This window comes from Mizuhopecten yessoensis, unplaced genomic scaffold, assembly GCF_002113885.1.
Source record: "Mizuhopecten yessoensis strain PY_sf001 unplaced genomic scaffold, ASM211388v2 scaffold8937, whole genome shotgun sequence".
NCBI classification, from domain to species: domain Eukaryota; kingdom Metazoa; phylum Mollusca; class Bivalvia; order Pectinida; family Pectinidae; genus Mizuhopecten; species Mizuhopecten yessoensis.
The window spans coordinates 521873-542592 of NW_018407797.1; the positions used below are offsets into that span (position 1 = coordinate 521873).

Sequence of the window (20720 nt, forward strand, 5' to 3'; positions counted from 1 at the left end):
ACCAAGTGTTTAACAGTAACGAGAGAACTGACAATACCAAGTGTTTAACAGTAACGAGAGAACTGACAATACCAAGTGTTTAACAGTAACGAGAGAACTGACAATACCAAGTGTTTAACAGTAACGAGAGAACTGACAATACCAAGTGTTTAACAGTAACGAGAGAACTGACAATACCAAGTGTTTAACAGTAACGAGAGAACTGACAATACCAAGTGTTTAACAGTAACGAGAGAACTGACAATACCAAGTGTTTAACAGTAACGAGAGAACTGACAATACCAAGTGTTTAACAGTAACGAGAGAACTGACAATACCAAGTGTTTAACAGTAACGAGAGAACTGACAATACCAAGTGTTTAACAGTAACGAGAGAACTGACAATACCAAGTGTTTAACAGTAACGAGAGAACTGACAATACCAAGTGTTTAACAGTAACGAGAGAACTGACAATACCAAGTGTTTAACAGTAACGAGAGAACTGACAATACCAAGTGTTTAACAGTAACGAGAGAACTGACAATACCAAGTGTTTAACAGTAACGAGAGAACTGACAATACCAAGTGTTTAACAGTAACGAGAGAACTGACAATACCAAGTGTTTAACAGTAACGAGAGAACTGACAATACCAAGTGTTTAACAGTAACGAGAGAACTGACAATACCAAGTGTTTAACAGTAACGAGAGAACTGACAATACCAAGTGTTTAACAGTAACGAGAGAACTGACAATACCAAGTGTTTAACAGTAACGAGAGAACTGACAATACCAAGTGTTTAACAGTAACGAGAGAACTGACAATACCAAGTGTTTAACAGTAACGAGAGAACTGACAATACCAAGTGTTTAACAGTAACGAGAGAACTGACAATACCAAGTGTTTAACAGTAACGAGAGAACTGACAATACCAAGTGTTTAACAGTAACGAGAGAACTGACAATACCAAGTGTTTAACAGTAACGAGAGAACTGACAATACCAAGTGTTTAACAGTAACGAGAGAACTGACAATACCAAGTGTTTAACAGTAACGAGAGAACTGACAATACCAAGTGTTTAACAGTAACGAGAGAACTGACAATACCAAGTGTTTAACAGTAACGAGAGAACTGACAATACCAAGTGTTTAACAGTAACGAGAGAACTGACAATACCAAGTGTTTAACAGTAACGAGAGAACTGACAATACCAAGTGTTTAACAGTAACGAGAGAACTGACAATACCAAGTGTTTAACAGTAACGAGAGAACTGACAATACCAAGTGTTTAACAGTAACGAGAGAACTGACAATACCAAGTGTTTAACAGTAACGAGAGAACTGACAATACCAAGTGTTTAACAGTAACGAGAGAACTGACAATACCAAGTGTTTAACAGTAACGAGAGAACTGACAATACCAAGTGTTTAACAGTAACGAGAGAACTGACAATACCAAGTGTTTAACAGTAACGAGAGAACTGACAATACCAAGTGTTTAACAGTAACGAGAGAACTGACAATACCAAGTGTTTAACAGTAACGAGAGAACTGTCAATACCAAGTGTTTAACAGTAACGAGAGAACTGACAATACCAAGTGTTTAACAGTAACGAGAGAACTGACAATACCAAGTGTTTAACAGTAACGAGAGAACTGACAATACCAAGTGTTTAACAGTAACGAGAGAACTGACAATACCAAGTGTTTAACAGTAACGAGAGAACTGACAATACCAAGTGTTTAACAGTAACGAGAGAACTGACAATACCAAGTGTTTAACAGTAACGAGAGAACTGACAATACCAAGTGTTTAACAGTAACGAGAGAACTGACAATACCAAGTGTTTAACAGTAACGAGAGAACTGACAATACCAAGTGTTTAACAGTAACGAGAGAACTGACAATACCAAGTGTTTAACAGTAACGAGAGAACTGACAATACCAAGTGTTTAACAGTAACGAGAGAACTGACAATACCAAGTGTTTAACAGTAACGAGAGAACTGACAATACCAAGTGTTTAACAGTAACGAGAGAACTGACAATACCAAGTGTTTAACAGTAACGAGAGAACTGACAATACCAAGTGTTTAACAGTAACGAGAGAACTGACAATACCAAGTGTTTAACAGTAACGAGAGAACTGACAATACCAAGTGTTTAACAGTAACGAGAGAACTGACAATACCAAGTGTTTAACAGTAACGAGAGAACTGACAATACCAAGTGTTTAACAGTAACGAGAGAACTGACAATACCAAGTGTTTAACAGTAACGAGAGAACTGACAATACCAAGTGTTTAACAGTAACGAGAGAACTGACAATACCAAGTGTTTAACAGTAACGAGAGAACTGACAATACCAAGTGTTTAACAGTAACGAGAGAACTGACAATACCAAGTGTTTAACAGTAACGAGAGAACTGACAATACCAAGTGTTTAACAGTAACGAGAGAACTGACAATACCAAGTGTTTAACAGTAACGAGAGAACTGACAATACCAAGTGTTTAACAGTAACGAGAGAACTGACAATACCAAGTGTTTAACAGTAACGAGAGAACTGACAATACCAAGTGTTTAACAGTAACGAGAGAACTGACAATACCAAGTGTTTAACAGTAACGAGAGAACTGACAATACCAAGTGTTTAACAGTAACGAGAGAACTGACAATACCAAGTGTTTAACAGTAACGAGAGAACTGACAATACCAAGTGTTTAACAGTAACGAGAGAACTGACAATACCAAGTGTTTAACAGTAACGAGAGAACTGACAATACCAAGTGTTTAACAGTAACGAGAGAACTGACAATACCAAGTGTTTAACAGTAACGAGAGAACTGACAATACCAAGTGTTTAACAGTAACGAGAGAACTGACAATACCAAGTGTTTAACAGTAACGAGAGAACTGACAATACCAAGTGTTTAACAGTAACGAGAGAACTGACAATACCAAGTGTTTAACAGTAACGAGAGAACTGACAATACCAAGTGTTTAACAGTAACGAGAGAACTGACAATACCAAGTGTTTAACAGTAACGAGAGAACTGACAATACCAAGTGTTTAACAGTAACGAGAGAACTGACAATACCAAGTGTTTAACAGTAACGAGAGAACTGACAATACCAAGTGTTTAACAGTAACGAGAGAACTGACAATACCAAGTGTTTAACAGTAACGAGAGAACTGACAATACCAAGTGTTTAACAGTAACGAGAGAACTGACAATACCAAGTGTTTAACAGTAACGAGAGAACTGACAATACCAAGTGTTTAACAGTAACGAGAGAACTGACAATACCAAGTGTTTAACAGTAACGAGAGAACTGACAATACCAAGTGTTTAACAGTAACGAGAGAACTGACAATACCAAGTGTTTAACAGTAACGAGAGAACTGACAATACCAAGTGTTTAACAGTAACGAGAGAACTGACAATACCAAGTGTTTAACAGTAACGAGAGAACTGACAATACCAAGTGTTTAACAGTAACGAGAGAACTGACAATACCAAGTGTTTAACAGTAACGAGAGAACTGACAATACCAAGTGTTTAACAGTAACGAGAGAACTGACAATTCCAAGTGTTTAACAGTAACGAGAGAACTGACAATACCAAGTGTTTAACAGTTTTAGGAGAACTGACAATACCAAGTGTTTAACAGTAACGAGAGAACTGACAAAACCAAGTGTTTAACAGTAATGGGAGAACTGACAATACCAAGTGTTTAACAGTAACGAGAGAACTGACAATACCAAGTGTTTAACAGTAACGAGAGAACTGACAATACCAAGAGTTTTACAGAAACGAGAGAACTGACAATACCAAGTGTTTAACATTAACGAGAGAACTGTCAATACTAAGTGGTTAACAGTAACGAGAGAACTGACAATACCAAGTGTTTAACAGTACTGAGAGAAATGTCAATACCAAGTAGCTAACAGTAACGAGAGAACTGACAATACCAAGAGGTTTACAGAAACGAGAGAACTGACAATACCAAGTGTTAAACATTAACGAGAGAACTGTCAATACTAAGTGGTTAACAGTAACGAGAGAACTGACAATACCAACTGTTTAACAGTAACGAGAGAACTGACAATACCAACTGTTTAACAGTAACGAGAGAACTGACAATACCAACTGTTTAACAGTAACGAGAGAACTGACAATACCAAGTGTTTAACAGTAACGAAAGAACTGACAATACCAAGTGTTTAACAGTACTGAGAGAAATGTCAATACCAAGTAGCTAACAGTAACGAGAGAACTGACAATACCAAGTGTTTAACAGTAATGGGAGAACTGCCAATACCAAGTGTTTAACAGTACTGAGAGAACTGTCAATACCAAGTAGTTAACAGTAACGAGAGAACTGACAATACCAAGTGTTTAACAGTACTGAGAGAACTGACAATACCAAGTGTTTAACAGTAAAGAGAGAACTTACAATACCAAGTGTTTAACAGTAACGAGAGAACTGTAAATACCAAGTGGTTAACAGTAACGAGAGAACTGACAATACCAAGTTTTTAACAGTAAAGAGAGAACTGACAAAACCAAGTGTTTAACAGTAACGAGAGAACTGACAATGCCAAGTGTTTAACAGTAACGAAAGAACTGACAATACCAAGTGTTTAACAGTACTGAGAGAACTGTCAATACCAAGTAGTTAACAGTAACGAGAGAACTGACAATACCAAGTGTTTAACAGTACTGAGAGAACTGTCAATACCAAGTGTTTAACAGTAACGAGAGAACTAACAATACCAAGTGTTTAACAGTAACGAGAGAACTAACAATACCAAGTGTTTAACAGTAACGAGAGAACTGTCAATACCAAGCGTTTAACAGTAACGAGAGAACTGACAATACCAAGTGGTTAACAGTACTGAGAGAACTGACAATACCAAGTGTTTAACAGTAACGAGAGAACTGACAATACCAAGTGTTTAACAGTAACGAATGAACTGACAATTCCAAGCGTTTAACAGTAACGAGAGAACTGACAATACCAAGTGTTTAACAGTACCGAGAGAACTGACAATTCCAAGNTAGCAACGAGAGAACTGATAATATCAAGTGTTTAACGGTAACGAGAGAACTGACAATACCAAGTGTTTAACAGTAATGGGAGAACTGACAATTCCAAGTGTTTAACAGTACTGAGAGAACTGTCAATACCAAGTGTTTAACAGTAACGAGAGAACTGGCAATACCAAGTGTTTAACAGTAACGAGAGAACTTACAATACCAAGTGTTTAACAGTAATGGGAGAACCGACAATACCAAGTGTTTAACAGTAACGGGAAAACTGGCAATACCAAGAGTTTAACAGTAACGGGAAAACTGACAATACCAAGTGTTTAACAGTCACGTGAGAACTGACAATACCAAGTGTCTAACAGTAACGAGAGAACTGACAATACTAAGTGTTTAATAGTAACGAGAGAACTGACAATACCAAGTGTGTAACAGTAACGAGAGAACTGACAATACTAAGTGTTTAATAGTAACGAGAGAACTGACAATACCAAGTGTTAAACAGTAACGGGAAAACTGACAATACCAAGTGTTTAACAGTAACGAAAGAGCTGACAATACCAAGTGTTTAACAGTAATGGGAAAACTGACAATACCAAGTGTTTAACAGTAACGAGAGAACTGACAATACCAAGTGTTTAATAGTAACGAGAGAACTGACAATACCAAGTGTTTAACAGTAACGTGAGAACTGACAATACCAAGTGTCTAACAGTAACGAAAGAACTGACAATACCAAGTGTTTAACAGTAACGAGAGAACTAACAATACCAAGTGTTTAACAGTAACGAGAGAACTGACAATACCAAGTGTTTAACAGTTATAGGAGAACTGACAATACCAAGTGTTTAACAGTAACGAGAGAACTGACAATACCAAGTGTTTAACAGTAACGAGAGGACTGACAATACCAAGTGTTTAACAGTTACGGGAGAACTGACAATACTAAGTGTTTAACAGTAACGAGGGAACTGACAATACCAAGTGTTTGGCATACAATTTCCAGCTCGTAAAAAAACCCGTTAAAATGGGTCAAAGTACAAACTCGAAGTCGATTTGAAAGACAACAAGAGAATCTGACCAGACAAAAAAACGAAATGGAGGACATCATTAACCCCCGCCACAATCGGGAATCGTCGGAACTTTCCGTAAACGAGCAAACACTCGTTAAGGAAAGTGCCGACGGTTCCCGTCTGAGCGTTTTCTTTACCACATGTGGTATCTGTTAGGAGGTGACCCATCAAATCCAGTGCCGTAATTAGGTCACTAGCTATCCTAGACATTGTGAACAGGTCTTACTAGTAACAAAGGGTAAATCCTGAAATTTATTTTGTAGAAATCACGTAATGATGTCGGTTATAGTTTTGGTTTCAATCACACCAATATTACGAGTCATACAGGAAAATCACAAAACAACAGAAAATAACGATAAAAGTGTGGTTCTAATAGGGACTACATCTACTGTTACCTAGGAAAATGATAATAATTCTTGATAATTACTGGTAGGTATGTACCATGTAGAATGTGTATATGTTGTTTGTACGTTATATACAATACATCTGGAGAGAGATTTAACATTTCGCACCTGTCATGTCTATTAAGAAGCTGCCCGGGGCCTGTGATATAAATATTTTTTACGAGTAAATCTCCTGCATCAAGGTTACTTATACATTTATATTGCGCAACCTTAAATTTTGCGATCTGACCTTTTCGTACCTTTTCACTCAGCTTGAAAGCGATTATTGCTTTAAAGGTGTTTGATAGATAAAAAAATAATTGAATTCACGATCAATACACAAAGCATGCACTAAAATAAATATCACACGAAAAATAAACACTCTACACCCTCTGCAAAACTATGTCTGTACGGTGATCATGGTGTCCTTTAAATTTTTGTAGATGGAAGAAGGATGGAAGGACGGGTATGCATTGTGGGGAGATTGTTTTGTGTTCGTGTATTCCATAACGGACAAGGACAGTTTTGATGAAATCATCAACATTAAGCGTCAGGTAGAAAACGTTCGCCATTCCACCGCCATTAGCGGTATCCTAGTGGGAAACAAGTCGGACTTGCTCCACGATCGTCAGGTTCCTGTAAACCATGGTATGGAATTGGCGGACGAAATTGGCTGTAAATTTTACGAGGTATCTGCCGCTGACTGGACACAGGTTTCCGTAATTTCGGACATGTTCCAAGACTTATTTCGCGAGTGTAGGCGAGCTAAAAACGCGCGTGAAGGAAGACAGCGGAAGGCGAGTTCGTCCGTTCGATTCAAACAGGCCATACAGAAAGTGATTTCCGGGAAGGCCCCAGCTCGGCGGACACTCAGTGCCTGATAGTGGTGGTGCAGAAAGAAGTTTTTATGTGATATTTATTTTAATTCCATGGATTATATTTTGATTAATAAATTCGATAATTTGGAGCATAATTCTATCAGCAATAACAACATCGATGTCTTACTACGCATGAGCAGTTTCCGCTTCCGGTGTCACACAACCCGCCAAACTGTTAAGGCAACATCATTTAAAGGTAAATATGGAGTGTATCATTTTGAAATTGAAGCAATACCTTGTTTATATTCAGACATAATGCCAATAAGACCACGCAATGTTCGTTTTGATCAATCTAATATATTTTAAATCCGGACGAAGCTGCCTCCAATTTAAAAAAAATAAATATTATATATACCGGCAATAATCCCTTGTAAAATAGATGACAAGTCCAGAGCATGTTGTTGCAGCAAAAGTTCACGTATCAAAATTGCATTTCGAGGGACTTACACTTTTTAATTCTTTCCTCATAGAATGCACTCAATACTGACACTTTACCAGTGGTTTGTAAAGGTCTTGACTGAACCAGTTTCGCATATGATAACAATGATATTAGTTGGAATAAACTGAAAAGTAACTGTAGTCAGATATTGGACCTTTGTTTTTTCAGAAATCACAGCGTTCGCCGACAGTCTCCCTGGTGGCTATGATAGGGAATCTGACAGAGTGCTGGTGTATACGGCAGTAGAGGAATCAGACGGTTATTCTCAACACTCGGGTCTGTTTATATCATGGACGTGTGGTCATTATTCACCAGCTTTCCGGAATGAATCATACAGGGAATTTGCAACTTTAGTTTTTCTTTCAATCTTGCGCACAAAGTACGCATATGTCACACGTATTTTTACAGCTGTGAACAAGTGCACGAGACGATGTGCTATTTTATACATGGGATACCACAGTCTGCATATCGTGTCGTTTTATACACGTGTCTGTGCTGTTTCATTTTCTCGCGTGGTGCATATGTGTAAAGATGTACAATGTTTCACTTCCTGCCTTAAACTGTTTTCAGAAGTTAGTTTACCGAAGACGAAATTTCTCAGTGTGTCGAATTACCGGTTTATGATACCCTGGAATAGACATATCGACATAATTTATGGAAAGCATGCGAATTTGTTCTGAAACGGACACAATGATAGTTTAAGGATGTATACTTTATCACAGTGTCTTATACCTCCTTGATCAGAAAGCTGAAAGTTACACAGGAATTGATGACGCAATAGAAATAACACAAGAATTGATGACAAGTTGACAACACTCGGGAAAATCTTACCAGATGGACTTATTAAAGGGAGATAACTCTTACCCGAAATCACGTATACGATTGTAAGTGGCATATACCCTTAAATGAATTAACACAGTGTCTCGACGAGGATGTGATGAGAAATATTCTGACGCGTGTACTAGAATTCCAGTTACTCTTGATTATAAATATCGGATACTGCTGATGTTTGTAGGATGATGGTGTTTGGATGAACAACAACGCTACGAAGTCTTTCATAGTTTGATGACGTGATCCCTTTTGTGTGACGCACATTTCTATTAACTATTATTGGTGTTCTTCTGACCTGTCTGGGACCTTAACGAGTGTGACAATATTAAGATTATACGAAACGGTGAGACTGAGTCAATTGTGAGTCCAAACAATTGGACAAAAAAAAGATATATAAGAAATAACGTCGAAATGATAATCCCACACCTCGTTTTGAACATGACAATGGCATCTTAGGCAGGTAACAAAAACACTTATCATGAAAATGGTCAGTTAAAAGTTGAAAGTAGGTAAGTTATTTATTTTGAAAGAGCTTAAAAGTTATCAGATAAATTCAATCATTTGACGATGGCCGTTCAGTGTGCTAGATCAAAGTATTTGCTTTTGAGACGACCTCTGCGGTGAAAATGTGATACGTTACTTACTGTGAGAGAGTTGATGATTAAAATTAATTTAACAAACATTCCGGTGTTCTGTTCATGGAGAATCAACACGAGATAATATTATTATTTTCACGAAAATTTGCTCCGAACAACATTTCACGAGGGCATGGGTTCACGAATGGCACTGTAATCCACAACATTGATGTTCCTTATTTTTAAATAAATACGTTTGGATATTTATTCGCGAGACATCTAACTTCAATATCTATCCACCTCGCGAAGAGTGACCACACTGCATTCAACCATGTCAAGGTCAAAGTTATAAGTCGAGAATAACATCTATACTCTTACTATGATTCAAAATATTTATCAAACAACGAAAATAAATGAACGTATATCTTCTTTTTCAAATCAGGATTTTTTTTATTGATGAATAACTGTTTAAATCCCTTAAAAACTAGAGAAACTCCGAAAAAATGTTGCCAACAGCTATATATATGGCTATTTAATTCAATTTTCTTAATGTTTGTTCTGTTGACATTTAAAATAGAAGTGTCAGGACAATTACAAACATATTTTCAAATTATTTTCTTACCCATCTCCAAAACGTCACCTGTTCTTGTCTGTCGGTGAAGTTTTTGCTTCTTCGAAACCCAAGTTTATATTGACAAAAATCACTTCATATTTTTTTTACCTTAATGACACTTCATTTAAATGGGTCCGTTTGTACTTCATTTTAATAGATTTGTTTTTTAAAATGCGATCCTGGATGGTACTCAAACAGTTTTTAATTTGTGTTTACCTGTTCGGGGAGATTTTTTGTAAACAATCGCCAACATTTCCCCTACATTCCTATGAACATACATTACACTTATCTACAAATCATTCAAAGAGCCTTCATGATCAGGGTTAGGCCTAGTGGACGCTTGAAAACAACAATTACCACACCGGAAGTAGCACTCGTATACATAACTAACTAGTTATTAACCTAAGATAAATCTATTTTCGTCAGTAACAACGACGTATCTGCTAATGTCAGTGCTCTAAACGGTTTGGCAAGGCACGTGCATTACTCACTCACACGAGAATGATAACAACATCCACCCAAGCCTCAAATTATCGGTGTGACAAAACCAACACGTGCCTTCTTTTGACAGTGAATGAATTGAACGAAACAATCTTAATTTAGAGTGAGAAACTATGGTTGTTGTGCGATGAATTGTATGTTAAAAAGTAAGTTTACATACATTGGAGATTCCAACAAACTTGTTTGGAGAAGAAAAAATACGACATACACAACGATGAGCAATGTCTCTTTTATTTTTTAGACAGTCACAATGGGTAAAAAACACATTTCACCAGTGGAACTGTAACTGCCTAGAATCTAACTAACGTGTGCCCGGAGATATATGAGAAACATATGTGCGATTTTGATACAATTCAATAAATCGCATGATAAAAGTAATTTCTATCAAATTTCCCTTCGGAAGCGGTTCGTGACCGTGACTTGTACATGACAATAGTACAAAGCTTATTGAAGACTTCCGAAGGTTTCGACTAGTTTATGAATGGACAACATGTGTAACGTGTGATACCCTAGCCTTTAGTAATATCTGTGAGGGAAACAGAAACAGGTGAGCATTGGCAGAGGACTACAATGATGTAAAGGCTATATTTATTGAACAACGCGAGGAAGAGAGATTATACGCTTATTTTAAAAGGTCTGTTATTTGATGACATGCCAAAAGAAACAGATATCACTCGTACAAATATAAAACTGCAGATCGTAAAACAGCTGACAAACAACACAAGTACACACATTAAGCATCGATCACTTACTAGAGTTAACACATAAAGAAACACCTCAATTAACACTAAACGGATCACAAACAGCACTATTTATATAACCATCGATACATGGTACAGTAATACTATCCGGTGAAGTCATATTTTTGTTCTGAATGCAATTGAATGCAATTGAATGAAGTGTCATTTTGCATCCCTCTCCTCCTGCCTCGACTAGCGTGAAACCATTGTAAGAAACAAACGGTTAGGTGACGTTATGCTGTTCCAGGAATGTTGTTACATGAATGACGATACAGATACTTAAATAGGCCTGCCGTAGATACTATTGAACATTAAATTTAACAGAAAACAACGCGAGATTCATCAAATTACTCATGAATGCAATATGGAGCCAACACATTTGCATGTATACCTGCATGAATGTCAAAAAGATTTGTACAATCCTTATATTCGCTCAATGCAATATTATACAATTATGGACTTTTGTGCTGGTGAATATGATGTGATATGAACCTGAAAGAGTGATATTAACCGAGACGAAGCCGACGTCAATATCACTTTTTCAGGTTCATATCAGATCATATTTACCACCACAAAAGCCCATAACTGTTTTATTATATGATTCAACAATAAAATAAAACAAAACAAAACTCAAGGTTCTGATTTTTGTACGCGAGCCTCCGTGTAAAATTTAGCCAGGTTTGAATTCAACAGTTCAGCATCGTAGCTTTCGAAGACGTCGTCTAGGTTCTTTTTCTTGTTTTGGTAATTTCCTGATGTAACGGAGGAGAAACGTTCACCAGCAGCCATCTTCTACTGTCGTCTGACAGATCGCGTTCCGGTTTAACTGCGCATGCGCTACGACAGGTTCCGTCGAATATCGGCCATATAGGCTATATTTAATTAGAAATCGTGTATATGATCCGACCAATGTGATTGCGAGAAATGTTCATGCATATAATAACAGTTATTGTGACCTCATCATCTTATTAGGATTATACACCGCAATGGAGACAATAGATAGACTTATGAATCTTGATCGTCTGATGAGCGGGATCTTAAAAATTCGTTCACGTTTTTGTTGGAGATTGCAATTAAACCCGTCACGGATTTTTTATTTTATCTCGCCAGAGGATTATTATATTGAAAAAAAATTCTTAAGTCTCGTTCAACCACGGAATTAGATTAGATCTAAGTCCGTGCGTTCAACAGATAATAGAATAACATATATAAAACCACCAGTCATAAACCAGCAATAACTTACAATACAAAGTAAAATACAGCCCCTGAACTAGCATACCTGTGGTCGTATATCTATAAAGATCGCTGGGGATAATCATTAGAACCCAAATAACAGCATGTGCGGCTTTATAGAGATCAGAGGGATACGCCTGTAACGGAAACGGCCTATCAAAGGCAGGGAAACTATTAAATCTGTGTTATATCACCGCGTCTGGAGATATTTTTATTTCTTACTTTTCGATAATATATCTTAACTCTTGAAATTGTTTGATCCAATATACCAGACCTCTCTCACATTATTCTCAGCGTTGCGTAACCTCGGTTCCCAAAATGGAGTATATACACATTTTTCTTCAATTTAAACACGCTTTATAGCATTTATATATCTCTGAAACAAAAACTGACGATACATGACAAAAGCTGATTTTATTAATCCGCATGGTCCTGATTTTAAGTGTTTCCAGTGACGTTAGCAAAGCAGCACTTCCGGTCGCGAGTATGGCAAAATTCATTTTAATATGGGACTTAACTTGACATATTTTATTAACCAAAATTGGAAAATAGGATTTGGCACAAATTATTATAACTTATGAAGCCATCTCCTTACAACAATAATTCAAAACAACAGATGATGATATAGACTGTCAATCACAATTCATAATAGTATGAAGCGATTCTTAAAGTTTAATTCACATACACATACAATAAAAAAAAAACATATTTTAAAGGCAAGTTCATAATCGAAACATGTTAAAATTTTCCACTAGATCTAATAAAAGTTTGCACTTGTTTGAATACATCACAATTTGTATCCAAAGCCAGATTTTCATTTCCAAACAGTAATAATCTCAACGTTAAATTTATATGATCAAAAAGTATAGTACGAGCATTTGTATAAGGGTGACATTCAAAGAAGAAGTGGTAGGCATTTTCGCAATGGTAGCCACAATTTATACACTTATAGGAGTCTTGGACCAAGTTTGCACGGTAAAGATCAAATGCATAACAATATGTATATATATCTTAGCAAATTGTTAATAATTAATAAGTTAACGGGTTTTTTTCTCTCTCAAATCTCAGTCCTTCTAACTTAACAGCAGAGCTAAGTTGAAACCCTCTCTGTATCGTTTCGTTACTATATAGAAACCATGAATCTGACATGTATCAACAGAGTAGCTAATGGACACACTAACCGCTTATCAATGGCGGCATGTTTTCGCCGTCAACTGCAATCTTCACCTCTTCTGTGGCCCGGGGGAAGTGACACGTGTTTAGGTTTCCGAGATGCAGTGTTTACATAGAGGCCATTTTCCAATTATCGTTTTTGGCACCTTCTCCATGGCCTCTCCACCAACAACAAATCTGCGAGCTACTATTGATACTAATTCCCGCCATATTGATACATTCAATTTTTCCGTGGAAACAGATGTTGCGGATATGACGTCAGTCAATGTTTGATGTTTTTTGAGTCTGGAAACTCACTCCGAAAAATGGCTTATCTTGCAAGTTTCCATAGGAAGATCTTCTTGAGTTATTTTCTCAGTATATTAGACAAAATGTGTAATCTAATCGCATGGGGCATAAATGTACATATAGATTCACTGGTGTATTATCATAACATTCCTTAAAAGTCTGACTTCTCTTGTTTAATGGCAAAATATTTCGCCTTCTCTCCGCTCTAGCCCCTCATTTTGGCCTGAATCACATTTCACATGATGACCGTAAATTTTATAAGATGTGTGTCGTGTAAAAATTAGCACTCAGAGGAAAAAAAAGGGTTTTTTGGGTTAATTTCTCATTCAATTAACTCATTCACCCCTGAAAATCCATAACGAACTATTCCAACCTTTGCGTTGGAAGAGTTTAAATGTGTTATTCAGGGGTGAATGAGTTGAAGGCCAAGTCCACTGTTACTAACAGCAATCTTAGTACTGTGTCGTGATACGACGTTCAACGTTTGGTTACTGCGCGGAGCGCCATCCAGCGCCATAATCTGCTAAACATTGATACATTCTTCAAAATAAAGCTTTTTAGTGTAATTTTCCCTTTCACACACCTTCTGTCGTCAGTATGTCCAAATAAACACTAGTTATGACTTTGTCCGCTAGGTTATCAAAGAACGCAAAAGATTACGTCACGACTACATAAAACATTGCATACATACATGTACACATACATATTTTCGCCGACAACTGACAAAATAGTGATTTGTGAATATGAAGTTATGAAATCCTCCATACAATCAATTGAACCGCATTACTTGTTTTGATTATATAAAATCACATGGAAGTTTTATTTGTTTAATCAATCATTATGGATTACACTTTGTTTTACGACATTGTTGAATTTAAATTTATCTCATTTCTTTTTTCTTAAGAACAGAAAGAAGATTTTTAAATTGTCACCTAGGCTTAATTCCTTCCAAGTGCATATAAACAATCAAGTTAAATATGCTAATATATAGAATGGCTCATCTTGCCCTAGATTATTAAAAGACGAAATAGTCGTTATATTTTGGATAAAAGGAAGCAGAGTGGGCAGAGAGTTGTAATGTAAGCGCAAAGTTTATTTCTGCTTCTGCGCATTTGTTTCAATTACAATTGGGAAAACATGCTACCATGCTACCTTGACACTCGAGTGAGAGACGCATGGGTAAATGTCAACTGTATTAAGGCGAAGGTCAAAATCAGTGCTGTAAAAACGAAGATCACAGCACATCAAGTCAAATCCTGTAATGGATAAATGAAGAGACGAAGAATTTAGTCTAAGTAAACAATGTTTTCTGCTGATGGATCAACCGAGGTCGACTTGATACACTCGACAACAGTCGATATCCTTAATTTAAATTAAACTCTATAAATAGATGACTTGTCAACAGGAGCAAGCCAGTGTTTTTATCTCCCGATATTGGCTCGGAATCCCCTCTAAACACCTGTTATTGGCCAGGGAGCTCGCCCTTGCAGCACAACACCTGTTATTGGCCAGGGAGCTCGCCCTTGCAGCACATCCTTATCAAGGTTAGAACCCCTACAACCAAAATCAGCTTACGTAGATAATCTCCGGATCCTGTTATCCTCATGTGTGTTACACAAAAACACATTAAACTGGGAAGTCTACTCAGAAACTCATTCGGCAGTAATCGCTGTAGATAGGCACCCTGTATTGGTATCAGTCAATGACCTTGACGGTTTGGGCCTGTACCAGTTCAAAAAATAAAAATGCACATGCTAGCCTTAACCATTCTAAATCTCAGAATAAAAAGTCGGCTATCAATGTCCGGACTTAAATGGACTCGGACAACTGATTAAAGTTTGGACTAAATCTGGCTGAAATTCTTCGAAAACTGACTTTGGACTAAAATGGACTAACAGGGTCGGGTCAATGATTTCTGGACTAAAATCGGGGGCTAACAGACTCCGACCCCATCCCCCTCCTATCAAAATATAAATAAAAGGAGATAATCAGTTATTTCGGACTGCTTGTACAGGAGGCAAAAATACGTGATGTGTTGTCTAGACTATCGCAAATAAATACATGTAATGGGCATATTTGAGCGTGTAAAACGGGAGTTTAATGTAATTCAAGTATTGTTAACGAGAATAACGTACCTAATTGTCTAGGGCCATATGCCTCTTACAACGCCAGTGTCAGTGACTTATCACTTTGTTCAGTTCATCTTGGTACATCCTTGTTAGACATTTCCTATTAATTGATACAAGATAAATGCATTTTGATGAGATGTTCGCTTTTTCTCCACTTATTTTTAGGGGGGAAATGACACCTGTACCGAGACAGCCTGGAAACTAAGCTAATATCTCTTCTAAACCTACATCATGCTCGAAAAAGAACTAACACATAAACAATTGCCTCCAAACAATGAAAAAGACTGAATATATGTCACAAATGGATAAAACAATGTTATTTTTAAACATTTTCCTCCTGGCTTTGCTATACGTGCGGGTAGGGCCGGGGCGGGAGGGGGCAGCAACTGTTCCGCCTCCCATCATCAGCAGGCTAGGTTGTTCATACAATTTTGTTTGTGTTAAAGGTTCTGTTTTCATTTAAATAAAAATATCTAGGCTTAGTTTTCATACAAACCAATGTAAGCAGTATAAAGTGGTAAGTCAGTATTGATTTATAGACTGGATCTCGGAACGGCTACGGCTGGAAGGAAAACCCACATAGCCCTGTCCTCCCTTCACTTATCAATACCAATATCTTCCAACACCAGTACCCTTTGAATTCCCCTCACATCCTCCCCTCCCACTCCCTATTTTTCAAGTAGTGCAGCCTCCCCCTCCCAAACATCGCCACAACCTCATCACATCCCCCACCCCCCAGAAAATATTTCTGCGGAAATTTGAACTGCGTGCGAGGAAAGATCGATCCTCTTACTGTACGCGGTTTCAAGAAAGATAACTCTAGCTTCTCTTGAGCGCTGTTTATGCAATGAAGGCAGAATGTTTGATTGATTTTCAGTTTTTTCTAAAAACTATTTTTAACTTTATCAATAAAAGTCTACCAGGTGCAAAACAAAATAGATAGCAACATTCACTCTACGTCCAAGCTTTCGGGCTTAGCCCTTAGTCAGGGATTGAATCATGGTCATCACCCATACGTCACATCCATAAGGGTGAAGACCATTCAATGCCTGATGAAGGGCTAAGCCTACCTAAGTAGGAACCTCCAATCAGAACACACCTATTACAACAGGGGTGTCCAATCAGACATAACCCATGACACAAGCAGTAATCTCCAATCAGAATACACTTATTACAACAGGAGTATAGTACAAAGCTACTACACAGGGCTGTAACATGTTCCCTGCCTCCCTTATAGTACATAGCTACCACATAGGACTGCTACATGTACCCTACCTTCCTTAGAGTACATAGCTACCACATAGGACTGTAGCATGCTCCCTCCCTCCCTTATAGTACATAGCTACCACATAGAACTGTTGCATGTTCCCTCCCTCCCTTATATTACATAGCACCACATAGGACTGTTGCATGTTCCCTGCCTCCCTTATAGTACATAGCTTCCACATAGGACTGTTGCATGTTCCCTGCCTCCCTTATATTACATAGCGCCACATAGGACTGTTGCATGTTCCCTCCCTCCCTTATATTACATAGCACCACATAGGACTGTTGCATGTTCCCTCCCTCCCTTATATTACATAGCTACCACATAGGACTGCTACTTGTTCCCTACCTCCCTTATAGTACATAAATACCACATAGAACTGTTGCATGTTCCCTCCCTCCCTTATAGTTCATAGCTACCAGATAGGACTGCTACATGTTCCCTCCCTCCCTTATAATACATAGGTACGACATAGGACTGCTACATGTTCCCTACCTCCCTTATAGTACTTCGCTACCACATAGGACTGCTACATGTTCGCTGCCTTCCTTAGAGTACATAGCTACCACATAGGACTGTAGCATGTTCCCTGCCTCCCTTATATTACATAGCTACCACATAGAACTTTAACATGTTCCCTACCTCCCTTATAGTACATAGCTACCACATATGACTGCTACATGTTCCCTGCCTTCCTTAGAGTACATAGCTACCACATAGGACTGTAGCATGCTCCCTCCCTCCCTTATAGTACATAGCTGCCCCATAGGACTGCTACATGTTCCCTCCCTCCCTTATAATACATAGGTACGACATAGGACTGCTACATGTTCCCTACCTTCCTTAGAGTACATAGCTACCACATAGGACTGTAGAATGTTCCCTACATCCCTTATAGTACATAGCTACCACATATGACTGCTACATGTTCCCTGCCTTCCTTAGAGTACATAGCTACCACATAGGACTGTAGAATGTTCCCTACATCCCTTATAGTACATAGCTACCACATATGACTGCTACATGTTCCCTACCTCCCTTATAGTACTTCGCTACCACATAGGACTGCTACATGTTCCCTGCCTTCCTTAGAGTACATAGCTACCACATAGGACTGTAGAATGTTCCCTACCTCCCTTATAGTACATGGCTACCACATAGGACTGTAGCATGTTACCTGCCTCCCTTAAAGTACATAGCTACCACATAGGACTGTAGCATGTTACCTGCCTCCCTTAAAGTACATAGCTACCACATAGGACTGCTACTTGTTCCCTACCTCCCTTATAGTACATAACTACCACAGAGAACTGCTACAGGTTCCCTACCTCCCTTATAGTACATAGCTACCACATATGACTGCTACATGTTCCCTGCCTTCCTTAGAGTACATAGCTACCACATAGGACTGTAGCATGATCCCTGCCTCCCTTATAGTACATAGCTGCCACATAGGACTGCTACATGTTCCCTACCTTCCTTAGAGTACATAGCTACCACATAGGACTGTAGAATGTTCCCTACCTCCCTTATAGTACATAGCTACCACATAGGACTGCTACATGTTCCCTGCCTTCCTTAGAGTACATAGCTACCACATAGGACTGTAGCATGTTCCCTACCTCCCTTATAGTACATAGCTACCACATAGGACTGTTGCATGTTCCGGCAGTATACAGTATAAATACCAAGAAAATCATACGGTAAGAGCGACGAGACTGTGATCGGAGGTCCAGGGTTCTTCTTCTTCTTCCCGTTAAGGAGTTGACTCATCAGATGAGTGTCACTACTCCAGGCTCTCCGGCGCTTATTGGCCATACAGCTTAAATCTTTACTATTTACATCTGTCTGTATGTACATCTAAAATCTGGTATTTACAGTTAAAATTCGGAGTCCTGTCTAGTGCCTGGGGATGAGTCCGGCCACATCAATGGTCTGTATGTGGTGTCGGAAACTGTCTACTGTTGGTAATCGTCTGATATCTGATGGTATTGAGTTCCACATCTTGATCGTAGCAGGGACGAATGAATGTTTATATGCGTCGACTCTGGTGCTTATTTGTCTGATGTTGTTGGCTTGGGAACTCCTAGTCCCCCTGCTGGTCTGTTGTAGGAGATGATGGACGGGGACTTCTACTAGGTTGTTGATGATTTTGTAGAACATGATGATCCTATTTCTCACTCTTCTCTGTTCTAGTGGTTCCCAGTTTAGTTGCTTAAGCATGGTAGTAACGCAACCAGGGTCTCGGGAGTAGTAATTCCCTGTAGCAAATCGTGCTGCCTGTCTTTGTACGTTTTCGATTTGTTGCTTTTGATGGTATTGGTATGGTGCTCAGACTACAGATGCGTATTCCAAAACTGGCCTGACTAAGGTGGTGCATGCCTGGGATTTTTCTGCTTGTGGACAGTTCCTGAGGTTACGTCTCAAAAGTCCTACTGTTCTTGAGGCCTTGGCAGTTGTCTGATCAATGTGATCCCGCCACGATAGGTCTTAGCTTATGTTTACTCCAAGGTACTTTCCACCTGGAACTGTCTCAAGGGTGTGGCCATGAAGTTGGTACTTGGTGTCAACTATTTTCCTCTTCTTCGCGATGTGGATGGCGGAAAAATTTTCTGGATGGAATGCCATTTGCCAGTCTTTTTCCCACTTTTCTAAAGCATTCAAGTCTTCTTGTAGGATCTTACTATCGTTAGATGTTTCTATGTTCCTGTATATCAAGCAGTCATCCGCAAACAGTTTGACAGAAGAGCTCACAATTTCAGGCAAATCGTTGATGAAAGTCAGGAAAAGTAGGGGTCCTATGACCGTTCCCTATGGAATTCCTGAATCCACGTCTCCCTCGGTTGACTTAGCTCCTTCTACCAAAACGTGCTGCTTTCTACTGCTAAGGAAGTTTCCAATCCAGCTTAGGGTTGAACCGCGGATTCCATAGTAGTGGAGTTTGTGAAGTAGACGTTGATGCGGTACCTTGTCAAAGGCTTTCGCAAAGTCAAGTAGTATGACATCCATCTGTTGTCCATTGGAAAGTCCTTTTGCAAGGTCTTGGATGGTTGCGATAAGCTGTGTTTCACAGTAACGTTTACTCCGGAATCCGTGCTGGGCGTCTGTAAGTATGTTGTGGGTCTCAAAGTGGTCCAAGATGGTAAAGTGGAGAATGTGCTCACTGACCTTACTGCAGATGGAAGTCAACGAGACTGGCCTGTAATTAGCAGCTTTACTCTTNATCTAGTAAATGAAACGAAGGGCTTGTGCCAGTTCGTTGGACAGATCCTTTAAAAATCTTGCTGGTACTGAGTCTGGTCCTGTAGCTTTGTGTGGCAGGATCCAGATCCAGCCCTGGCCACATAGCATTTTACTATCGGAACACTGTTGTTGATATAAATGTTCGGGTGATTTCGTTTCGATTCTTTTTTAATAAATGTTTAATTTTTGTATTGATTTGCTGGTAAATTTAAATCATATATATATCTTTCAGCACTGGTACGAGGACAGTATAGGGGAGTTATTTCCCCTTAGGGTAGTAAACAACAGAAGGGAAGGGAAACTAGATATTTTGAATTTT

The 20720-nt window shown here is 38.5% G+C and overlaps 1 protein-coding gene across 1 annotated transcript in view; it reads left to right on the plus strand.

Moving 5' to 3' along the window:
- LOC110456909 (ras-related and estrogen-regulated growth inhibitor-like) overlaps window positions 1-9340 on the plus strand; it is a 33191-nt gene extending 23851 nt beyond the window's left edge. The window contains exons 4-5 of the mRNA XM_021507952.1: window positions 6935-7565; window positions 7977-9340. Coding sequence (XP_021363627.1) covers window positions 6935-7372 — 438 coding nt within the window. The 3' untranslated portion in view covers window positions 7373-7565; window positions 7977-9340. The remainder of the gene's footprint in view (window positions 1-6934; window positions 7566-7976) is intronic.
- Window positions 9341-20720: the final 11380 nt, after the last annotated feature.